This window comes from Ambystoma mexicanum, chromosome 13 (genome assembly GCF_040938575.1).
Source record: "Ambystoma mexicanum isolate Mex_15411 chromosome 13, UKY_AmexF1_1, whole genome shotgun sequence".
NCBI lineage: Eukaryota > Metazoa > Chordata > Amphibia > Caudata > Ambystomatidae > Ambystoma > Ambystoma mexicanum.
The window spans coordinates 613,958,358-613,982,208 of NC_090938.1; the positions used below are offsets into that span (position 1 = coordinate 613,958,358).

The 23,851-nt window shown below is 45.5% G+C and overlaps 1 protein-coding gene across 1 annotated transcript in view; it reads right to left on the minus strand.

The window, feature by feature from the left end:
- NKIRAS2 (NFKB inhibitor interacting Ras like 2) overlaps positions 1-23,851 on the minus strand; it is a 122,170-nt gene that overhangs the window by 25,544 nt on the left and 72,775 nt on the right. The window contains exon 3 of the mRNA XM_069634488.1: positions 17,052-17,293. Coding sequence (XP_069490589.1) covers positions 17,052-17,293 — 242 coding nt within the window. The remainder of the gene's footprint in view (positions 1-17,051; positions 17,294-23,851) is intronic.

Here is a 23,851-nt window from a genome sequence, read left to right on the forward strand (position 1 = left end):
AGTGTTCAGGAGTGCAGTTTCCATGCCACTGGCTGCCCTGAAGCCAGACTAGTGGTTGTGGAGGCAACCAATAGATTCACTGTGATATGACCACTAAATCCTCACACTCACACTTAGCTTGTGACTGCTGAGAGATGAGCTATGCCTGCAAAGGTTCCATGTGAAGGCATACATGATGTTTGAGGTAAATGCACAAAGCCATCATTCCTATTAACCTCACAAATGCTTCTATTGAACTCGAGCTCAACACACGAAGCAATCATTCCTAGTAACCTCATCACTCCTTTACTGGATTCAGTTTATTTGGTTGATAAGAAGGAACTAGGCTGATTAAAGTATGGATTAATTCCATGGATGGGTAGGCAAATGCCCATTGTGTATCTAGGGTGGCCTCAAGAATCTTTTGACTTGGTTTGGGACAAGACTTGATTTTGTATTGCTTGTGGAGAAACCTAGTTTATGACGGAGGGTAACTGATGTCTGGGTGCTTTGTAGGCATTGCTCTGCACTGTTCCCCGTTATGAGCCAGTCGTCTAAGTGGGGCTATACATTGATGCTTTACATAACTTTGCTGCGACCACTTTTGTAAATACACAAAGTGCTGATGCTATGCCAAAGGTTAGTATTTTAAATTTGTAATGGCAATGTCCCACTTTGAAGCATAGTTACTGGAAAATATGAAAGTATGCATTTTTCATGTCAGGGGCCCCCATGTAGTCCTTTTGATTTAATAGTGAGACCACCTCTTGGAGAGTGGTCATGCAGAATCATTGTGGTTTGACACCTTTGTTGGCTGGTCTTAAATTCAAAAATGGTGTCACGGTCTTGACTTTCTTTGGTACAAGGAAATAGACTGAATAGATGCAGATGTTTGTCTCCTGTCATGATACTTCCTCTATGGCCCCTTCTGTTAAAAGAGTGTCTACTTCTGACCGGAGGAATTGTAACAACTGTTTTGTCTGCCGCTGATGTGTTGGCTGGGTTTTGCTGGGATTGGCGTTGAGTTCGATGCAACACCTTTGCCAAATGGTGTGTATCACCCACCGGTCATGCCCGTCCATGTGAGGGTGAATACATGTATTCTTGTGTTGGTATTTTGAGGTTATTACTTGTATTAATTTGAAGAACAGGGATGTCGATTTCGGTCAGAAATTACTGACAATAACATTTGCAGATAGCAGAGGCATTCCCCGGAAGGGTGCCTGTACAACATATCAAAGATGAGACCAATTGGTGGGTCAGTTTATATGGTTCTGAACTAAGTGAGACACAGATCAGGGACAAAACAAACAATAAAAATGTAAGAAAGAGGTGACCTACAAAGATAGTTACCTAAGGACACAAGTGCTTAGTGGAGTGCTGTACAAATATGCAAAATTACATTATTATATAATTACACGGCACTGGAGGGAATGGTGGGGGTCAGATTTGGGGGATGGAGGAGAGGGCAGCTGGAGCTCCCTCTTTTGCAAGTAAGAGAAGTTTGAGCCAAGCTTTGAAAAGATCCATGGTTGGGCTGGCTTTGATTGTGATGGGCGGAGAGTTCCAATGGCATCGGGCAAGTAGGGAGAATATGCATAAGTGGTAGGATGTACAGGGAGGGCATGGGACAGGGAGGTTGAGTGCAGAGGCAGAGAGGAGGGAAAGATGGTGAGTACACAGATAGTTGATAGCTTTGTAGACTCGGAGAAGGAAGTGATTGTACAAGGAAAGCCAACCAGCATGTTACCAGTAGGTAGAAGTGGGTGGAAGATCTGGGTAGGTATTAGAAAGTGCAGATAACAAAGTTGAGGGCTTTAAAGGGTGGCAGAAGTAGAAAGGAAGTGCAAGGAGTATACCGGAGTAGTAGTCACGTATGCTGAGCACAAAGGTGGAGATTAGAGTTTTTGTAGACACATTTTGCATGCAGTGGTACTGATGAATTGTTGCAGTTGAAGGTCTATATCAAAGAGCACCCGCAAGCTAGCAAGCCTTGGGCGAGGAAGCAAAAGGGTCAGGTGGGATGGAGATAGGAGAGGGTAGGGATGGTGTTGGAAGCTGTTTTTAAAGAGTTCAGCATGAGGCAGCATAAAGCCATCCAGTGACAAATTGCAGTGAAACAGTTGGTATTCCGTTTGAGATGGCTTTGGTGAAAGTGTGGAAGGAGGAAAATATTTGAGTGGCATCAGCAAAGAGGTGACAGAGGAATCCAAAGGACAAGATGAGTCCTCCTAGGGCAGAGATAAAGAAGGTGAATAGGAGAGGTCCAAGGAATGACCCTTCGCGGATGTCCTCAGGGAGAGGGGAGTTTGAGGTTTGCGAGTTCCAGGGGGTTTTAAAGGAGCGATTTTACATGTAGGAGGCAATTCAGGCGACAGCTTTGGAAAACCCAAGGTCCTGGAGAGCGAGGAGCAGAGGGGAGTGGTCAACAGTGCAGAAAGCGGCATAGTGATCAAAGAAGGAAGAATCTAGAAGAAAGCTTGGAGTGGTGAGCCTCAGAGAGAAAGTTGGAGACATGCATGGGTGCAATCTCAGTGGAATGTTTACTAGGGAAGTCAGATATAAAGTGGATCTTCAAGGCCATCTTCAAGATATTTAGTTATCCTTTTGCAGATCACCTACGGAAGAACCTGTGAATAATGATGGGGGCCTGGGTATTAGTTCACCAGGACATTTGGGTCAGAAGAGGGTTACTTCAAAAAGAGGTAGGACAGTTGTAGATTTGATGGAGGCAGGAATGAGTTGAGCGGAGACAAGGAGCTCAAAGTGCTCAGAGAGAGAAGGGCAGGTTATTGAGACAGAGCCTTTGACTGTTTAAGGAGCAAGCAAGTCGTCAGGAGTGCTAGATGGGTTGCGGCTGTGAGGGATGGGTCCTAATTCAGTAGGAGAGAAGTAATTGAGAATAAAGAGGGTATGGGAGAGGTGGTGAACAGAAGCAAGGGGTGGATGGAAAGACAGGAGGGCTGTGATAGACATGAATTTTAGATATTTAAGAGGAAAAGTAGTGAGCAAAGTCATTTGCGGCGAGGGAGGAGGCAAAATGTATTGGTTTGGAAGTGTAAGCAACACTTGGAGGATAGATGGAAGTTTGCAGAGGTGATTGGGAAGGAAGGAGATGAGTTTCGTGAAGCAGTAGCATTTGGCAGTGTCGAGTAGAGAGATGAGGGCAGCAAGGTGATTTTTGCAGGTGAGTAGTAGGTCGAGGTCTGTGAACTGTGTTACCTTTGTAGGTCTTGACGCATGTTTGGTTTAAGGGTCTGGATCTCAGAGATGGTCCAGGGATGAGAACAGGGATCAGAAGGTATGTATTTGCATGCAGATTGTGTCGGCAAAAGGGAATTAAAATGCATAGTGAAAGCCAGAAAACGCATGGTGAATGGAAGAGGGATGAATAGGGGAGAGAGGTGGGAGATAAATCCTCACATTATCATGGTAAGAGGCAAAGCAGTCCTGCTAGGATTTTCTCTTGGTCCTTGAAGAATGGAGGGGAGGAGTAAATAGTAAAGGGGCTGTGAAAGTAAACAATGAAGTGATCAGAGGAAGAGGGGTTAATGGAGGTCGGTGGAGGAGAGCTAAGTAGAGAGAAAGTCATAGTCAAGAGATTTCCCACCAGAGTGGGTGGGCTAGTCATGGAGAGAGTGGCCACATAGGAAGGAGTTAAACTCAAGTAAGGGGGCTTGGGAAAGTGACAGTACTTCAGCATGAGGAAGGGGATGTCAGTGGGAAGTGACTCAACAAGAAGGTTCAGGTCATTTGATTGACAGAGAGCCAGTACAAGGAGAGGAGTAGAACGGAGGAGTTGATTAGTGGCAAATTCAAAAGCAGAAGAAGTGATGTCAGATAGTGGTAGAGGGGCAGTAGTGAGTATCTAACTGATAATAAACCCCATTATACAACCTTTCCCATCAGATGTAGGAGATGGTATCAGTCAGGGTGGAGAGCTGCTAGTGTAGCAGCGTCATGAGGGCAGATCCAGGTTTCTGTGATAGCAGGGATTGACAGTTGAGGGTGCTGATAGTCAAAGTGGTCAATGATGTAGGGAGACTTGTTGCAAAGGGTTTATGCATTCCAGAGGCCAAGTGATTGAGTGATACGAAGTGGGGAGAGAAGCAGGTGCTGTGTGATATTTAGTGTGATATCAAGTGGGATAAATGAGGAACAAGGGTCATAGTCATCACCAGGGAGTATGGGAAAAGCTGTCCCGTTGGAAATAACGGGTCGGCAGGATATTGCTTACATTTCTTTTCGATCTGAAAATGGACTAACATCCTTGTGGCATGGAGGACTAATTTAGTCCATCACCCGACGGTGTCCAATAGAGGACTACAATGTGCAATCGCTTCTGGTTTGTCTAGGGATTCCTCTGTGATATAATTTACTTCCTCCTGTTCCTGTGTTCTAATTCAACCCTATTTGCTGTCCTCTTTAGAAGCGCAATATAAGAATATTGGCCCTCCATTAGGCAATTTGAGGCTCTATCACATCTCGAGAACCCATAGGGTCATGGATGGGTTCCATCTGTGCTGACCTCTTCTTGGATATCCCCTTCTGACTCAGTCTACATCAAGTCATTTGGGTGGATAAGATCAACCCATGTTATCTTTGTAGGAGGAGTTTAAAGGCACTCCAACACCAGCTGGCATTTCCTACGATGTCTTTTTTCTCGCTCATCCATTAGCAACTGCTTCATAGCCATTGTGTCATGGTATGATAATCTCTGCATTGGACTTGGTTGAGAATGAGCAGAAGAATGCTTCCCCCCCTTCTCTTATCCTTCGTCATATGTTGATTCCTCTGACTCTTGCTCGTAGAGGGCACTTGACAGACTGTTCTGCTGGAACATACAAAGATAATTTTAAAGGTGGCTTAGGAGGAAAATAAATCTGTGTCTAGAGTGTCGAAAATTGAGGACAGGAATAACTGGTTTTGGCTGGTGCAAATAGAGAGTGTAGTTTTGGATACTTATTTGGGGGGGGGCATGTAGCTCCTACTACCATTCTGTATGTAGTGTCTGTGATGTGTCTAAGCATTTGATATATTTCAGTCTGATCCGACTTGGAGCATGTAGACTTTGAAGATTTGGGCTTCTGTCTTTTCTCAGCACTGTCACAGTGCGCATACTATTTTTGTGCATGCCCCATTTAGTTGGTGCTTTTTCATGTTTCAAAAATGTTCTCGAAAGATAGATGGATATTTCAACAGCTCACCCAGATTGTGGTTAAGAAAATACATTGTTTTCATTCAAACATCATAATTAAAACATAATGAAACTCTGCAATTCAATGTACATATTTATTTATTTGCATTTTTAAAGCGCTCATACAGCCCGCAGGCATCGAGGCGCTGTTACAGGAATTTTGTAATTTTTTTAGTTGTGTAATTGTTTTTTTTTTTTCTTAGTTGCAATTTATAACGCGCTTAAACACCCAGAGGTTTCTAAGCGCGGACCTTGGGTTCGAACCTGTGTTGCTTCGTGTCGTCTTGCTTCCAAGCCGCGCACGTTGCCGCTGAGCTATCCTCCCGGGACATATCATGTGAGCTACACCTTCTAGAACCTATTAGACTAGACTGTGATTAGAATCTAACATAGATCACCACCAACGGATAAGTTATATCAATATACCTTGCGGGATACTTCACAAACCGTCTTATAGACTGTTACTTTGAATTCCATTGATCGGTTTTCTCTGTCACAAGACTATTGTTTTAATATTTGTCTTATGTGAATGACATGATAAGTACAAGACATCTCTACCAAAAGCCCTCCTTTAGTTCAGTATTCAATTGCAGTGATGTTTCACTCTGCTGCTTGCATATTATATTGTCCTTGCACTTCCCTCTCAACCGGTTACTTTGGGTTAATTCAGCGGGTGTAAGCCTTCCCATTCATTGAAGAACTTGACCTCGACGTCTTCGGTCTTACCGAGACATAGTTGACGGCCAGCTCTGTCACGAGCTTTGACACACTCCTCAATGTTGGCTACAAGATCCTCTCCGCACCTTGATCCTCTCGATCCATAGGGGGTGTAGCCCTGATCTTTCCAGAGTGGATTCTGCCTCTATCATTCCCACTCAGACTTAGTCCTCTTTTGAACGCCTTGTGTTTTTTTTTCTCACTCTACTGTGGCTACTATCTACCGGCCTCCGGGTCAAATCAATTCACTTCTCTCTGAGTGGGCTGACCTCTCCTCCTCCCTTATGGCCTCAACCACAACTCCTCCTCCTTGGTGTCCTCAATATCCATCTTGACACTCCTTGTTCATCCTCTTTACTCTTCCTTGACCTCTGCGACTCCCTCTCCCTTTCTATCCTCCCCTCCGGCACGACTCCTTCTGCAGGGCACACACTTGATGTCTCGATCTCCTCTGACCATCCCCTCTCCATCCCTCTGACCACTCCTCTCTCCTGGAGTGATCACTCCCTCCTCTCCTCTCATCTCATCTCATCTCTCCCTCTCTTCCCCACAGGCCAAGCCTACTCCAACACTGCCACCTACCTTCTCGGACATCCGGGCCATGAAGTGTGTGTCATTGGAGGCTTTTGCCGCCACCTTCTCCCCCCCCCCCCCCATCGCCTCTAGCTGACTCTCATTCTGACACAGCCTTGTCTCTGCTCTACTCTTCTATTTCTAATACTCTTGATGCTCTTGCCCCTGTCATGAGGATCTGTTTGAAGTCCAAAACCAAATGCAATTCTTGGTATGACTCTGACCTGGCAAACATAAGTGTAGGGTGACTGAGAGGAAATGGAGGGCTTCTTGTTCATCCTCTGACAAACTGGCCTGTTGCCTGCTCCAAAGGAAATACTGACTCTTTGTCTGCACCAAAAAGAGAGCCCATATTCAAGCCTCTGTCTTCGAGGCATCTAATAACTCGGCCGAACTCTTTAAAATCTGCAAGGAGCTGGCCACCCTGCTGTAGTCTCTAACACTCCTGTCACCTCACAGGCTCTTTGCAATGACCTTGCCTCTCACTTCATCTCAAAAACCCACGCCATACTGTCCACCCTCTCCTCCCCTTCTCTCCCTCCTCCTTCTGTGAACGCTGACCCTCCTTTAGCCACCCCCCCCTCTTTCTCGTCCTTTCCTCTGTTCTCCCCATATGGGGTCGCTAGACAAGTCCGATCTATGAAAGCCTCATCAAAACAGGTTCATCCCTGTTCCTCTAAAACCATCAAGGACCACATTGATACCCTCGCCCCAGGCCTTGCTGATTTCTGCAACTACTCAATTGCCTCTGGAGTCTTCCCCTCCACTCTGAAGCACTCTCTTGAGCATCCTCTTCTCAAGAAACCCACAGCTGATCCTTCTTGTCCGGCTAACTATCGCCCAATCTCAATTACTCCCTTTCTGGGCAATCTCCTGGAAAAGCTAGCCATCTCAGCTTAATCTTCATTCTGATTTGGTTGTTTGTCTCCACAAACATCAGTCTGGCTTTAGAGCTGCCAGAAGCAGGGAAACTGTTCTCCTGAACATCCATGAAGATCTGCTCTCCAACCTTGACTCGAACATCCTTTCTGTCCTTATCATACTCGATCTCTCTTCTGCCTTTGACACAGTCAACCATACCATCCTGATCAATCATCTCTGTGACAACCTGTGTATCACCGATCAGGCTCTGGCCTGGCTGACCTCTTTCCTTTCTTATCGACCCTGCCAGGTCCAACTAGCGTCCTTCCTTTCATCCATCTCCCTTTCTACCTGTGGTGTTCCCCAGGGGTCTAACCACTCGACCTGGCTTTTCAATCAATAGCTAGCAACTCTCGCCCATTGCATCGCTATTTTCTGCTCCAATTTCCAGTGCTATGCTGATGACACTCAACTCATCTTTAGGCTTCCCTCGGCCACCTCCTCTCTTTCTCTCAGCTCCGATTGCCTGACTGCCATTCAGGGTTGGTGTGCTGCCAACAATCTCTGCCTGAATGCCAGCAAGACTAAGATCCTCCTCATCGGCACACCTCCACCCTCCTTTCCCCTCACTCTCTGGCATGCCTCCATTGGCACTCCTCCTACCACCACCTGCGAGGCTAACAACCTCTGGGGTCATCTTTGATTCGATGCTTTCCTTCTCTGCCCACATCTCTGATGTCTCAAAAAGTCAAACTTCCTACTGCACCGGCTCAGAGGTACTCTGCCTTTCCTCTCCTTCCCCAGAAGCTCACTGTCTCCCGAACCCTGGTTCTCTCTAGGTTAGACTATTCTAACAGCCTCTTTCTAAATCTACTTGCCTCTACTCTCCGCCATTTACAACTCATCCAGAACAGGACTTCAAGACTTGTCCTTGGCCTCAAGCCCTGGGATAGTAGCTTTCCAGCCCTTAAATCTCGCCATTGGCTCCCTGTGAACGCAAGGATTCAATTCAAAACCCTCTGCATTGTCCACAAGGTTTTCTGGCGCCTGGGTCCAAAATACCTTCAGCTATCCCTTTGAAATACCTCCCCTCTGGAGCTCTTTGCTCCTCTAACTCCCTCAGGGTCTATCGTTTTTCGAAGAAACAAGCTGGGGGTAGATCTCTGTCTGCTGCTGGGGCCTCCCTCTGGAACAGCCTCCCTGCCACTCTGAAACTTGAGGAGAACCATCTCTGGTTACGGAAGTACCTCAAGACCTACCTCTTTGACCCTCTCTCCCCTGCTGATCTTTTTCTTTGGGAAAAGTATACCTGCCCTACGCTCTGTCTTCCGGTCCCAGGTACCTGCTCACCCACCCACCCACCCTGCCTCCAGGCAATCCCTGCACTGGGGTCTGTATATGTAACCATACAGACCCCCCCTTTTATCCTGCACTTATCCGACTTGCCCTGACTGCTGCCTTAACCCAGCACTTTCCACCTCTCCACTCTCCTTCTCAATGTCACTGGGCCTAGCAAGATCGCTGTTTGTTGTTCTCCCTCGTCCACCCTTCCTTGCCTCAATCTGAAACATGTGTATGAGCACGATATAAATCAAATCATTCTGCATCTAATATACCACAGAGTCCCTGTGGGGTGTCTCTCCCTCTCTCCCTCTCTCCCTCTCTCCCTCTCTCCCTCTCTCCCTCTCTCCCTCTCTCCCTCCCTCTCTCCCTCTCTCCCCAAGGCCCCTCCCACTTAGATGATCCTCGCTTCTCCACCCCTAGGGTCAGGATCCAAAAGCGATGGCCTTTCCCTGGCCACCTGAGAAGAGGGACCATGGGGAGTAAGTGTGAGGATGCCCTTGAGTTTCTCACACAACCAACCACTTCCTGCTTCCGATTGCCCTTCTTATGCTTCCCCTCCACCTGCAATTGGACCCCCTTTCCCTGTTCATGGCTTGTGACAAAGGTGTACTGGCCATGAACACATTGGCATAAAGGGAAGGGACAGGAATTTGAACCCATTTGACTGCCACTGTCCCCATCAGGAACTAACATTGAATTTCTCCCTGGTAGGCCTCCCAACCCCGAACGAGAGGGGTTTCCATTCCCTTTGAGAAAGCCAGGTAAAATGTGCACCGTCATGAAAAAAAGACGTGTGATCTAGAATGATATTGAGTTAGTAATAATTACCCAAGGAGCCTCGGAAGGACTCCAGTGGAGGTAGATGATTAAGGTTTAAAATGTGCTCTTGTGATATTGAGTTATATGCAGCATGCAGCAATGTCGCAGGAGGAGTGTACTGTGAGTATATGTGTGTATATAAGTGGACAAGAGAGCCAAGGAGGTTACTGCTTAAGAGTGATAGCGTGCATGGATGCCTGTTTGTGTACTAATGAATACCCACTGTGATGGAAAACCCTTCCTTTCTTATTATGGGGACTTATAGTAGGGAGACAAATGGGTCCAAGAACCTCCCAGAGCTAGTGGACCTTGGGGCCGGGGACTGTATAGGGAGGATCTCCTAGGTGCCTCTCCTCATTTAGACCCCAGTCACAGGGCAATGTCACATGCTAAACAAAGGGGCCTTTCCAGGAGACCGAAAAGCTCATGTAGTGCAGCGTAGGGCACCCCATCTCCCGCCCAAGGTCAACAATTTGCAAAACCCCACCTCCCCAGAGGCCATACTAACAACTCTAAAACATTGCTAATGCTTAATCTGGATCCTGCTGCATATGTGGTGCGGCTGTGATATGCACATACTGGCCCACATGCACAGATTCATAAAGCCAACAAATCCAAGATAGCAGACCAGTTTCATAAGCCAGCCAATCACCAGCCATTTAGACATATGCTAAACTGGTAATCGCAAAACAAGCTCACAGCAACCAATCAAACAACGCACTAATATAAATAAGTATTCAGAAATGCAGGCCAGAACACCCACAGCGGCTTAAGGGGAGGAACCACTACAATATAAAAGGGGTGACTCAGCATAGGGGTGTGTGGGCTTTTAGAGAAGAATATTGACAGAGTTTGGAGCTAGTTGTGATTCAGCAAGGAGATGGTGAAAGGAGTTTGGGAGAGAGACGGGAAAGAACAGAGGTGGCTGAAGATGCTTTGGGGGTGGTGGTAGGAAGAAGACATCAGAGGTTTTAGGAGGGGGACAGGCAGTGATAGATGTTATCAAGAAGTGATAGGAAAGTGGTGGCAGAAGGAAATCATCAATAAGTGGTAATATGTGATAGGAGGAAGACATCAGGACGACATTGGAAACCCGGAGAAAGCACTAGAGAGGTGATATCTACCGAGAGCAGGTGGGTACAAGAGGGCACGTTTAGACCAGGGCAGACTCTGATCAGAAGGCCTTAACCCCACAGGGAGAGGAATGGCTTTGTGGTGTGGTGACAAGCAGCATTCAGACCAGGGGGAGGCATAGAAAGACTGTGCAAAGCGAAATAATCGGGACTCTACGAAAGGAAGAGCATCTTTGGTGACTCGTAAAGGCAATTACAGTGGTCTCTGTCTGCTAATCGAAGGCAAACTCCAGCTGTATCTGCGGAAAATGGTTCAGACACAGAAAACTCTACAGGACATACAGGAATAATTGGAGGTAGTCATATCCCACCCTCGACAGTTGACAAACTAGATGAAGTTTGGAGAAAGAACCATAGAGACTGAGTGATGGGGAGGTACCCGACATTCTTATGAACTTTTTAAGGAGACTTGAACTTGTGGAATTGTTGACAAAAGACTGTTCCGACACTTTGATTTTGACACTAAAGAGGATTTTTGGGTGTTAAATGAAATCGTTTTTTCCCTAAGGTAGTGTTTGAACTCTTTGTTGATCCTACTCAATTAATTGCATCAGTATGGGATCCCTAACATAACTGCTATAATGTGTACATAAACAAATTCCTGACTGTCTGAAAAACAGGACAGCCCTGAACAATATTGCCATGCTCTTCTCAGTGAGGAGTTAACCTTGAAACTGTAGATGTTTGCATTAAATGTTAGACGTAAAAGTACCAATTTCCAGTATAAGGTACATATGTATGTCGTGTGTACTGTGACAAAGTCACAGACATGAGCATAGGGGATGTTGATACGAAGAGCCTGGGGGCTGGTGACGGCCACCCACTGTGTGCTGTGGCATTGGGTGAGGTTTACTGGGGATACCAGAGGTCCTCATCCCATTCCAAACCTTGTGTCCATCAGAAGTCTCCCTTCCACGCGAGTAAGATTATTCCCTGAAAAAGAAGTTCAATGTTGAAAATGCAGATGTCATGCAGCAGATATGAGCTGCTAGTGCACCCACGAGCCGTGCTGTGCCCCTAGTGAGTTCCTATTGTTATATTGTGAGACATTTGCAAGTGACCTTTGAGGCGCAGGCCTGGTGCTCCAGTCATACCCATTTTAGGGTCCCACAGTTATCAGGAGAAAGACAGGAGTATTACCAGGGGAGGGGTTCCAAAAGGATGACCCGTCGGCCTTCTGGAAGGGTTGCCAGAACAAGATGCTGCTCTCAGACCATTTGTAAAATGGCAGATATGCACTTGAGAAAAACTGAGCACAGTCGCGGGGCAGTACACTGCCAAGCACAAATCAAACCGGATGTGGTAGTGTGCACAGTACGAAACCAATCCGCAGGGGCACATGGCACTGTCACACAACTGTGTCCTATCACACCATTACATGACCTGATCGCAGGCCCACATTTAAGTGGATTTGTGTGAAGGATTGCCAATAGGTGTCAGCATGTATAGAGGTTGGTGTGGCCAAGTGAAAAGTGGAGCAGAGGAGAGGGAGAGAGAAGGAGCAAGGGAGGAGGAGTAGAGGTGGAGAGAAAGCGCATGGTATAATGCCATGGGGATGTAATGGAGAGAAATTGAGAAGCAGGGGAGGATGAAAGCAGACGAGAGGGTGTGGAAGAGCAGAATAAGAAAGAATGGAGGAGAAGAGGAAGAGAGAATGGAGGAGAGGAGGAAGCACAAGAACAGGAAAGAGAACCGAGGAGGAAGAGACTTGCAGAGGATGTGACGGGTAAGAAGACAGAAAGAACAGAGGATAAGTGTAAGAGTGGGAAGGGAAAAGAGAAGAAAAAGAGAATAGAAAGGAGGAGAGAAGCAGAGATTAGGAGAAAAGAAATGGGAGAGAATGAAGGGAGATGGAAGGAGGAAAGAAAGCAGAGCAAGAACTAAGCTCCAGAACCTCTGTCCTGGAGAGGCCTAAGATTCCAACAGCAGATTGTGTGCCCCCCGCCCCCTTCCCCCATGGCGAGAAACCAATTGCCATTAAGAGGTGAAACCTGGCAAAGCAAGGGGTTTTGCAGTCACGACTGGAAGTTACATTTTTCAGCAATGGATGCCAAACTTTTACTTTAAAACTGGACCCTATAGTCCCTGGATGAATGTCTCACCATGGGACTCCACTGCCCAGGGGAAGGAGGCGAATTTCGGGAAGGTCAGGAGCAGGCTCTTAATAGGATCCCTTGGAATTGTAAGCAGAATCTAGTTGGCTATGGACATAAATATGCCAAGACTCCAATCAAGAACATGTGTAGAGTTATACCCAGTTGAGAGAATATGGGTGCTGTTCCCAGAAGAAACCCTTGAGCAGCTCCCTGTATCCTGTAGACAATGAACTGTGGCAGAGAGAAACCAAGAGAAGCCAGGGAAAAAATTGCACAGTCAGCAAAACAGGGTATAGGTACTCTGGAGAGGGACGAAAGGGAAGACACTGGGCAGTGCACAGCAGGCGAGGACAGCATGCAAGGGAGAGGAGTCGCTGCACTAAATCATTTTTTTCTTTTTAAAAAAAAGAAAAGGCGCACACTGGGCCTGAAGACACTTCACAGGAGTGGCAGCAGACAAGCGAGTTGTGCTCGGGAGAGCCGCAGGTGAGGTGCAAGCCTAAACACTGCATAATTCGAAATTGCTGGGAGCTATTTAGCTCGATTCAAGCCTAAGAGAGCCCGATTAGCTTAAAGCCAACAGTTACAAGGAGCTACTTCTGGCTCCCCAGGCCAACTAGTGCCTTAAAAACATGCCCCAGCGACATTAACTTTGAGTGTTCGAGAATGTAAATAAATACTAATTAGGACATATCTAAATATAATGGATCATACATAATGGGCAAAAAGTTAAAAAGTGTACCTCTCTTGTGGAGTTTATATTTACAGTGCACTCGCTCCTAGTTCCCCACTGGTAGCTCCTGCCTACTGGGTGATGCCAGACACACAGGAGATGGTTTTAGCTCCTGCTCCTCGATTCTTAGCTTCCAACTCTGAGAGGGCAGAAAGCACGTACCCACAGAGGATACCAGAAGAAACAGAGGCAGTAAGAAGAGTGCAGGAGAATTAGAAGGAGGTGTGGGAAAGTGGGAAAGACAAGTAAAGAAGCAAGAGGGAGAGAAGACGAGGCAAAACAAAACCCTGTGCCGGGAGAGGGACGGAGGAGAAGCGTGTGAAGGATTAAGATTACGAAGAGCAATGGGTTGAAATGGGGCCACAAACAGATCCATCGAAAAATGTTGACAAGGAAATCTCTCAAGTAAGACCTGGTAATTTATGGTCCTGGACAATCCCGAAACCAGCCATTCCTTTGTCTATGTCTTTTCCTCCAAGTCTACCCTGGGGGCCCATCTTGTAATGGTGAAAGCCACCTTATAATATGCTATACTGGATCCAATGCAACTTTCCAGTCCCATTTCCCAGAATCCATCAGGTCCAAATGTTTCTTTGCCACCTTAATTCTTTTTACCTCGTACTCCCCCCCCACCTCCCTCCACCTACATTTGATCCTTTGGAACCTGACATTAGCTCTCCCTACATTTGCCCGATTCCCAATCAATGTCCTAAATCCTATGGGAAACAGGAGTGGGTACGTAATAGGAGATTTTAGATGAGCCAATGCGTCATCCCTACGACTTCAGTGGTGATAAAGAAAGATACCGCTATGTCACGACAGAAATATGGGACACCATTTATTTAATTTATTTGATTTATTTATTTAAATAGCGCTCCGAACCCAAAAGGTATCTGGGCGCACGTTAACAGGTTAAAATTGATGTACAAGTAGTTTCATTTAAGATTAACACGGTGCACACAGTAATATTTACATTTACAGGTTACAGATCATGTATATGTAGTTACATTTTCCGTTGACACAATCAATACCGTAATTAAAAGAGGCAGATTAAAGTGCAATGCAAAAGAGTAAGCAGAAGTATGGTACTTGGATCATAATTATTCCTGTGAGAATAGCCAATATTTTCTTTTTTTCGGAAGGCCCAGTAAGCAGTCTCATTTCTGATGTCAGGAGGCAAAGAGTTTTTTCTAATTTGTATCTTGGTACCATTATTTGGTTGACCTGGGAGGCTCTGGTCGGTCTGTTCGATTGGGTGTTTGTGAATTTACAGTTTAAGTATTTAGGGGCTTTGTTCGCCAGATACTTCTTAAATCCCAGAGACTGAAATTAATTTTTGCCGCCAAGAAGGAGGCCTGAACTTGGGGAGAGAGGAATGGCTAAAGGACCATGATCCTTAAGAAAGCCTGGCGCATTCGTGAAAACTTAAAACCATCCTGAGGCCTCAGTCAAAAACTAATGCCTGTGTTGTGGCGACAAAATAAAAGGAAAAGTGAACGTGTATATGGTTTTGGTTCTATTCTTTATCCCTCAGCTGTGACCGTGCTCATTAGCAGTTCATGGTGGGAGGAGAGTGGAATGGTCATTTAGTTACCAATAATTGGCAAATTATGTTGTTCAGCTTTTGGATCTTTACTATAAGGCCCCTTCAACTTTTTTTATTTTCTTGGAACTTGTATATTTTCTAATTTAATCTAGGTTAATAATCCTAACAAATAGTATGTATGTTTCTGATGCTTGTAAATCGGTTTAGATTCACATGCTTTGCATATTCTACCATCTAGTGATTGTTTGGAGTGTTACAAGTAAAACGGAATCGACGGGGCCTTGCAGTCACATTTCCCTATATTAGGTGCACAGGTGCCCATGGTGCGGCACGCGTCTACATCCTCCTATTTTTTTTCTGCCATTGGTGCGGTCGCAGGAGTCACAGTGGAAAACTTGCCCCAGCTTGGCATTTAACGACTGGCCCCGTTAACACTGACTGATATCGCTGAAATGCTTGTTTCTGTGGTGCTAAAGACTGTGTAGAAATTTTCACACTATACTCCTGGAAACCCCCAGGCTGCTTGCCATAAATCTCCAAAAGACGAACCTAAACATAGCACTCAGTCAAAGGCCTCCACATCTTCTGCAAAAGGGCCCACAGGTACCCATTTCTACACTGAGAATGTTAAGGGTCCCGTTGCACCTAGAATGACCCTGCTCCCATTCCTCTCCAGAGATCTTGGTTCGGTGTTGTGTTGCTTCCAAGATAAGCATGTTGGCCCTGTGCTATCCTTGGCCCAGGGATGCCTAGGGAACCTCAGTCCTGCCTATATTCGTAGGCTACTTGAATCTGCCACCTTGGCGGCTCCCAGCCTGCGAGTTGCGTGCTCCTGCCCTCACATAGTTGGCTCCAGAATAACAAAGATTTAGAAAAACCACCCTTAACACGCTCTGAAACATACATGTAGAAGGTTTTGCTGATATTTATACACAAATGCAGGAAGGGTGTGGCACACTGCATGAGGGGCAGGGTTGCATGGTAGGGCTAGGCCATTTCAACTATCAATTGATATGTGATCTGGAAAGATAGTCTTCCACATATACCTTAGCAAAGCATGAATGTTTCGACACGGATGACAGCAACGTCTTGCAAGTTGTCTGAGATGCAGTTAAAAGTCTATGGGCCTCATTATGAGTCACCCGGTATGGAAATAACAGTGGCGGTAAATCCGCCGCCATCGTTGTTTCCATACCAGGTGATCTCGAGTTCCGCAGGCGGAGGTGTCATTCCTGCCAGGTCTGACCTGGCGGGTTTAACACCTCCCGCCTGCAGGCGGACGTGGAAACACCGGCACCATCATGAGATGCTGCCTGTGTTTCCACCTCCCCATTCCCATTGAGTCCTATGGGACTGAATGGGGATTTACCGAATTCCGCCACTGGAATTCCCGGGTCACCGGGGTCGTAATGCCCCGGTAATTCCAGGAATCACATAGGCAGAATGGTAATACGAGTCTGGAGGTAACCTGCCGGAATTTCAGGCACGGTTACCGCCGGACTCGTAATGAGGCCCTATGTTATACAACCCAACATTAGAGCAAAGCATTTAACCTAAATAAAAAGGAGCCTTGTTGCAAGAGAGCGCCTTACACGTTACACATTTGTTGAGGCTTGAGATGTGTGATGGTACACATGTAGATAATCAAACCCTTCCACCTATGAGGTGTTGAATCAGAGGGCATTCCTTCAGTGCAAGCTGACATCATACAGGGTCCATTTTAACGCTTCCTCTGACAAAGATGTGAGAGCAAGTTCACAATACTTAAAACCGGCCGCAAAATGTTCACTTGCCATTAGTGAGTAATAATGTACTCTTGGCAAAGGAGAAGTAATGTGGTTGCAGGCAATTGCCCTTCATGTCAAAGCTCACGTGAATAATTCTACTAACTGCATTTCCCAAGTTAAGTTTTGTAAAGCCCTTAGGACGCTCAACCGCATATGGTGCTTGTACCACAGGTGCAGCAAACACTGAAATATCTAGGCACAGAAAGATATAAGATTAAATGTCCAGCATAGACTATAAGACAGTGAGGGAACGGGAATGTACTCACCTCCTTCTTATCCTTGGATTTGTCAATCTCCTTCTTCAGGGCCTCCACCCTCTTGAAGGACTCCTTGCTGTCGATGCTATAGACCAGGACATAGCCATCCGTGCAGGAGAAGCAGTGCTTGGGCAACTCCAGGTTGTCCTTCAGGCCTCGGGTGTCATAGAAGCGAACTTGCTCCCGAACTCCACGGTCCGTCTCCACCGACCCCACATAGATGTCCTCCTGGGTCTCCATGGTCTGCGAACCTAAGGAGAAAGCAGTTTCACCCGAGTGTTCAGTGTACTGGATAATGATGGTGGATCGGATTGTGTTGGAAGTGCAGCACCTGGAGGAGGAACTGCGACGCCCAATATTACATTATGCACAAAGTACATCCCTACACACAGTACATGAGACCAGAACACACATATTGCCAAGATAAATTCCTGGCTGTGGTTAATTAATATTAAAGTCTTTTTATCATTGTGGGTTTCTGCAACAAAACATTGTCTAGGGGTATCCGATTCATATGTTGTTAAAGTTTCCATCCTAGCAACACTACCCCAAAAAATGGGAATCCCTTCACAAACGCACATTTCTCTCTGATGCGCCCCATTCCAAACTCACTTTTATACTCATCCTTTTGGACCTCTATGCTGCTTTAGACACTGTGGATCAATCCCCTCTACTCCTCACTCTGCAGGACCTTGGGTTTTGCAAATCTGCCCACACCTGGATGGTCGATCCTTTAAAATCCCACCTCTTTCCTGGTCGGTGTCCCCCATGTATCAGTCCTTGGACCTCTTCCCTCTATCCTCAGTACATCTGCCCTTAGGAAGACTTATCGTGTCCTTTGGATTTCACTATCACCTCTTTGCTGATGGCACTCCATTCTTCTTCTCCTTTCCCCCTTCACGCAGGCCATCTCAGAATGGATTACCAACTGTCTCACAGCAGTTCGTCATTGGGTGGCTCTCCACTGCTTCATGTTCAACTTTTCAAAAAACAGAGCGTCATCTTTCTTCCGGCTTTCAATGCCATCCATCCCCTCCCCTCTCCTATCTGCTTCCTGCCTGACCTTCTTCCTCCCTCAACCAAGGCTCGCAACCATGGGGTCCTCTTTGATAGCATCCTCTGGCTGCAGCAATTCAACACTATCATTGCCTCTGCTGTTTATATTGACCTCCTCAACATTCATAAAATGTGTCATTTCCTACTAATCACTCTACAAAAACTCCATCCACACTCATACTCAGCACCTAAACTACTACTTAAGCCTACTCCTTTGTCTAGAGGGAGGGAGGGAGGAGTGCAGCGAAAGACCAAGGCCTCAATGTTGCTTCAAACACTCTCCAAAACCTAATCCGATCCTACACAGACCTCCTACAACCCCACCACTTGTACCTACTGACAACATGCTGGTTGTCTCTCCATGCACAACCACTCTCTTTTCATGTTCCTTCTCAGAGTCTACAAAGCTATCAATGGTATTGCTCGTCAGTACCTGTCTGATTGTATGTCTGTTAACTCAGTATCTCGTTCCCTCTACTCCCCCTCTGCACTCAACGTCATTGTCCCATGCTGCTCCGTGCCTCCTCTCAATTCCAATCTTTCTCTGCTTCCCATCACAATCAAAGCCATGCCAACTGTGGATATAAAGCTCAAATTAAACTTGACTTACTTTCTAAAGAGGAAACTCCCCCTGCCCTCTCTCCCCAGTCCTCCCTACATGACCCCTCCACGTCTTCCAGGGACACTTAATAAATGTAATTTTGTATACTTATATAGTACTCCTCTTTAGTTTGAAGCACTTGCCCTCTTAGGTTAATGTTACTTTTGCGAGTCACCTGTTTCTTATAAATGCATACATATATTTCAGTTTGTTTATCCTCTCCCTTTTGTATGTCCCAATTTTATTTAAACTATTATATACCGACTGCCCACTTGTTCTCATCTTTGTGCTGTTGTACAGGGGCCCTTCGTGGGAATGTCTCTGCCACCTGTAAATGTATTATTGTAAGATATTTCTGATCGAAATGTACATGCCTGTTCTTCACATAAATACAAATGCCAATACATTCCTTTTGAAACGTACCATCAACTGTCTCGCTGCCCTGACACAATAGTTGCATTCAATTGTTAAAATATCCAATTATGTTAGAAGGATGGTGACTTGCGCACTGCCAGAAAAGATGTCGGTGAGAGGATTCCAAACAGATACTGTGATAACAAATAGAAATATGGTAATTCCACAAATACGTTTAATCGGATTCTGAACAGTCCACACGTGTTTCAACCACACTGGTCATCCTCAAGGCCTGTATTCTTGATGAGGAAGTGTGGTAATCAAGGATCGGTACAGTCATGCGAGTAAAATGGCACGCGGTAATATTCTGGATGTGATGTAGTTCAACAAATCATCAAGTAACAAGCACATCTAAGTAAGGGGCCTTACTAGTGGGAACTATCCCTGTGACTACATGATACAGGAATACTCCATTTGGGGCACGAACCCTCTATCTATGGAACCTATGATCAGGCTGATTTATCTACAGAACTTGTCATTTTGTCAAAATAGGAGTCTTCTCTCCATACTACGCCAACAGATGTGCTAGTTACTTGATGATTTGTTGAATTACGACATCTCATCCAGAATATTACAGTGTGCCATCATTTTACCGGCGTGACGGTACCCATCCTTGATAACCACAGTTCCTTATCAAGAATACAAGTTCAGGGTAGGTTTAGGAAAGGAAACGGTCCCCATCGTCATTCTGATCCCACTAAATAGCACCCATTGGATCGCTCTTTGGAGAATGCAGGGCTGAGTCGGCCCTGGCAGGATTCAAATCTGTTACTGCAGTTGGCATGAAGATGTCAGATTCAAAGACTTAATCAGTCCAAAATCACGTAACCAGACTTAGCCTTCTTTGACTTAGCCTTCTTTGAAAATAAATAAATAAAATAATTTCACGGTACCCCTGCTCTGGAATCCCTATGAGGTTCTCAATGAAGCTAAGTTTCATTTCTAAAACTTTGTACTTGCCCGACTCACAGGCACTAGTGGGCGCAGACACTCAAATATCTTGTAAACCCCACCAGCATCATTCAAGCATAGGCGTTTCGGGCGCAAAGCCCTAGGTGTAGGTGGGTGCGAGACTGAAGCCTGAACTTCTGAAGTTCATGATGTATCTTTACTGACTGGGAGGAAGTTTGCACTTCTGGTGCAAACCCTCATAGTTTCAGTCCGTGGTGGAGGATACTTGCAATAAGCCTGCTTGTGCTGCACTGTACATCATCTTTTCTTAGACCAGTATCCTTCCCTTTGACAATCCTTAAAGATTTAACGTTACTTGTTATGTGCACCCACAATATTACAACAACAATGTGGCAACATATTTGTAGTTTTGTGTCCTGAGAGCAGTGTGGGTGGGAGTCGACTGGAGCGACTTTATAACTTCAAGACACCTCTTTTCAAGGTCATGTCCTCATTCTACAAATCAATGGCATTGAGTGCTTACATCAAATTGCTGAATTGAAATGAACCAATATCTCAACTCCCAGAATGCATTAAATTGACAATTGAAAATACAGAACTTGAAAAGTGGTGTCCTGGTTACATGTGTAGTCGGGTCACACTTGACTGGACATAAAGTAGGGAAGTATTTACTAGAGCATCATCTCCAGTGAATCCAGTCAGGTCACGTAAATACAACAAAACTATACCCAGTCAATGACCATGTCCCAGACATGCCCCCTCGTGCACCAATAGTAGGAGTATATCATGTATTTTGCTTTTCTTTTATGAGAGAACTACCGCTTCCAAGTGGCAGTGCCTTGAGTGGTTCAACCTTCGGTGTACACTACAAAAATGATTAATAGTAGTGACATTACATAGCAACACTATGTGTGAGGCTTGTTGGGCAGGGCACACTTACAGTATCACACTTTTTACAGACAAGGATAATACCCATTAGCAGAGTGATTTGCACAGGATCAATCATTTGTCAGGCACGGCAGTCGTGAGCCCAGGTTTTCTTGCAGCACTGTTTGGCTTCAAACTACATAGCCTTCCGTCACGTCTTTAGTTTAGCAACAACATGCAACATTTCCTGCAAAGTTATCCGTCAAGAGTTAAACTAGAACTCTGCATCAGCGCCATTGTCTATAGATTCTGCATGGAGAGGCTAGATGCAGTGTAAAAGTGTAGCCGTTGGCACAGGTGGAAGTGATGTCACCGGAAAGGGGTGATCTGACTAAAACATGTCAGTTGTGATGGAGGAAGATTGTGAAGTAGAATACTTCAAAATCGTCCGTTCTCTTGGTCCCAAACAGCCTGGAGGTATGGTGATAAAAGGCGTTGTAACCATAGATGTATCAACAGAGTTTTTGACCGCGTGTGTACACAGCAGTGGATTGTTGGCCAACGGACTGCATTGCCGTCTGAGGTCTTCCAAAGTTTTTTGTGGAAGTTGCTGGCGGAGTAAATAAACCCTCCTTTGTGTGCAGATTCACACAGTAATTAAATGTATGATTGTGTGGATTTTTCTTTCCATTTCAACACGTTGACTGCTGCATTGCTTTTTGCAGTACTGGTCCCCACAGTTGTGGAGGTTTTGTCTCATCTAGGTGTGGTGATACCCTGGCGGACTGCGACGCCCCCTGAAGTATTGGTCTCTCATTTGGCGAGAAACTAGCAAATTTGTCATTCTGTGACGTGGATTGAAGGTTCACCAATTAAAGGCCCGGAGGTTTTCTTTTTTTCTTTGAGGGTGCCTGAAACTACCCATTCAACACGGTCTTGAGGAGAATAGTGGATGTTTTAAATGTATCCCCTGAAGAATGTTCGCCCGAACAGGGCTGTGAAGAACAGAAACATGTTGGGATTGTTGTTGTTTTAATGACACATTGAGATTTTTTTTTTGTGTTTTGTTATGTGATATCTTCTGTGTCGTGCACATAATTAGAAATTGTGATTTATGTTTTAGTAATTGTTTTTTAGTGTTAGTTGCACTGTGTTAGGTGAGGGTAGTGTTTTATGCTTAAATTCAGTTGGAATATTTTGAATACATTTTATATATTTTTGCAAACTAATCATAGCACACGGTCCATTTTTTTAGGATTAGTGGTGCCGGAAAATCTTACAGAGGGTCCTATTTGAGGGGGTTGGATGTAAGTAGAGAATACGTATCATCTTGCTCTTTATTGTATTATACAAATTGATATCCCCATCGGTGGAGTAAGAAAGGGACTGTGTATATCTATTTGAACATACTGATAAAAGGCTAAACCCAGTGCTGTTTACTTCTACTATTTGTTAAAAAAAATAATGACAAAATAAAGCTCTCGAGTAAATGGGGAGATGTTGAGTTTCTAGCTTTTAGCACACATCATTCCGTTTGGTTTTACAGCATCTGCAGTTTTGTTTTATATATATGATATAGCATTTATAATGCATCTGTACACAAGTGTTTCTAGGCTCAACAAGACAAGAACGGGAAAACTAAGGGAGGACAATATAATGATCTTAATAAGCCTTGTGTCATTCAGATCGTCCAAGTGTGGGGAAGGGGGCAGGCGAGAAGGGCCGGGGGAGTGCAGTTAACACACAAGTGCAGCCAGCGTGCGGCTCTTAAGTGCAGAGGGAAGGGACTGTAGGGTTGCAGACACAGACCTACTATAACAGCAGGACTACTAAAAGTACAAAAATGCAAAGTGCTGTTCAGGACTGATTAAATATTCAGACCGGACATTAGGCAACTTTAGATGTCTCGTCTTCCCTCTGGATTATACATGTGTGATACAGTACATGTTCTTAGCAATTGTTTGTTGCAGGCATGAGTCTTGTTGAGATGCATGATGGGAAAAAAATCGACAGAATAGTTTTAATGAAAAGACGCTATTCCCAGTGCCCCACCTAACCGTATGCACCCATATAAAGGCAGTCCTTTAATTAAAGGACATTACTCACAGCTTAGCTTCAAATTATATGTTTGATATGGCATTTATTACGCGCCTATACACAAGTGTTTCAAGGCGCGACGAGGCAAGGGAGGGCAAACAGAAGGAAGACAGAGACAACGATCTTACTAGGCCAGGTGCCATTGAGATCTCGCAAGAGCAGGATAAGGGGAAAAGTTCAAGGTGGAAAAGGGAGGGGGCAGTACATAGGATAACAGTAAATAAAGACAAATAAAAGTACAGCCAGCTGGTGGCAAGTGCAAGTGCCGACATCAGGTGTCAAGTGCTAGAAGGGGCTGTAGGGATACAGAAACAGTCCCAGAGTGCAAGGGTTGCCAAGGGGGTAGTGCAGGTGTGGAACTGGTGGGGAGGGGACATGGACCTGAGATCTGAGGGTAGCCAGTTAACCAGTGCAATTTCAAATTCAGCCAGGAGATCAGCAGGGGAGAGGAGGAGAGAAAGCAGAAGCAAAGAGGAAGGTCTTGAGCTGCTTCCAGAACCGGAGATGGTTCTCCTCAAGTTTCAGATAGGCAGGGAGGCTGTTCCAGAGGGAGGCCCCAGCAGAAGAACGAGATCTACCACCAACTCGCTGCTTGGAGAAGCGACGAACCCTGAGGGAGTTGGAGGCGGATGAGCAAAGCGCTCTAGAAGGAAGATATTTAGTAAGAGAGAGTTGAAGGTATTGAGGTCCCAGGCCCAGGAAGGCCTTGTGGACAATGCAGAGGGTTTTGAACTTAATCCTTGCCGCCACTGGGAGCCAGTGCAGAGATTTCAGTCCTGGAGAGATACGATCCATGAGCTTGAGGCCAAAGACAAGTCTCGCAGTCCTGTTTTGGATGGATGAGTTCCATAGGGCGGAGAGT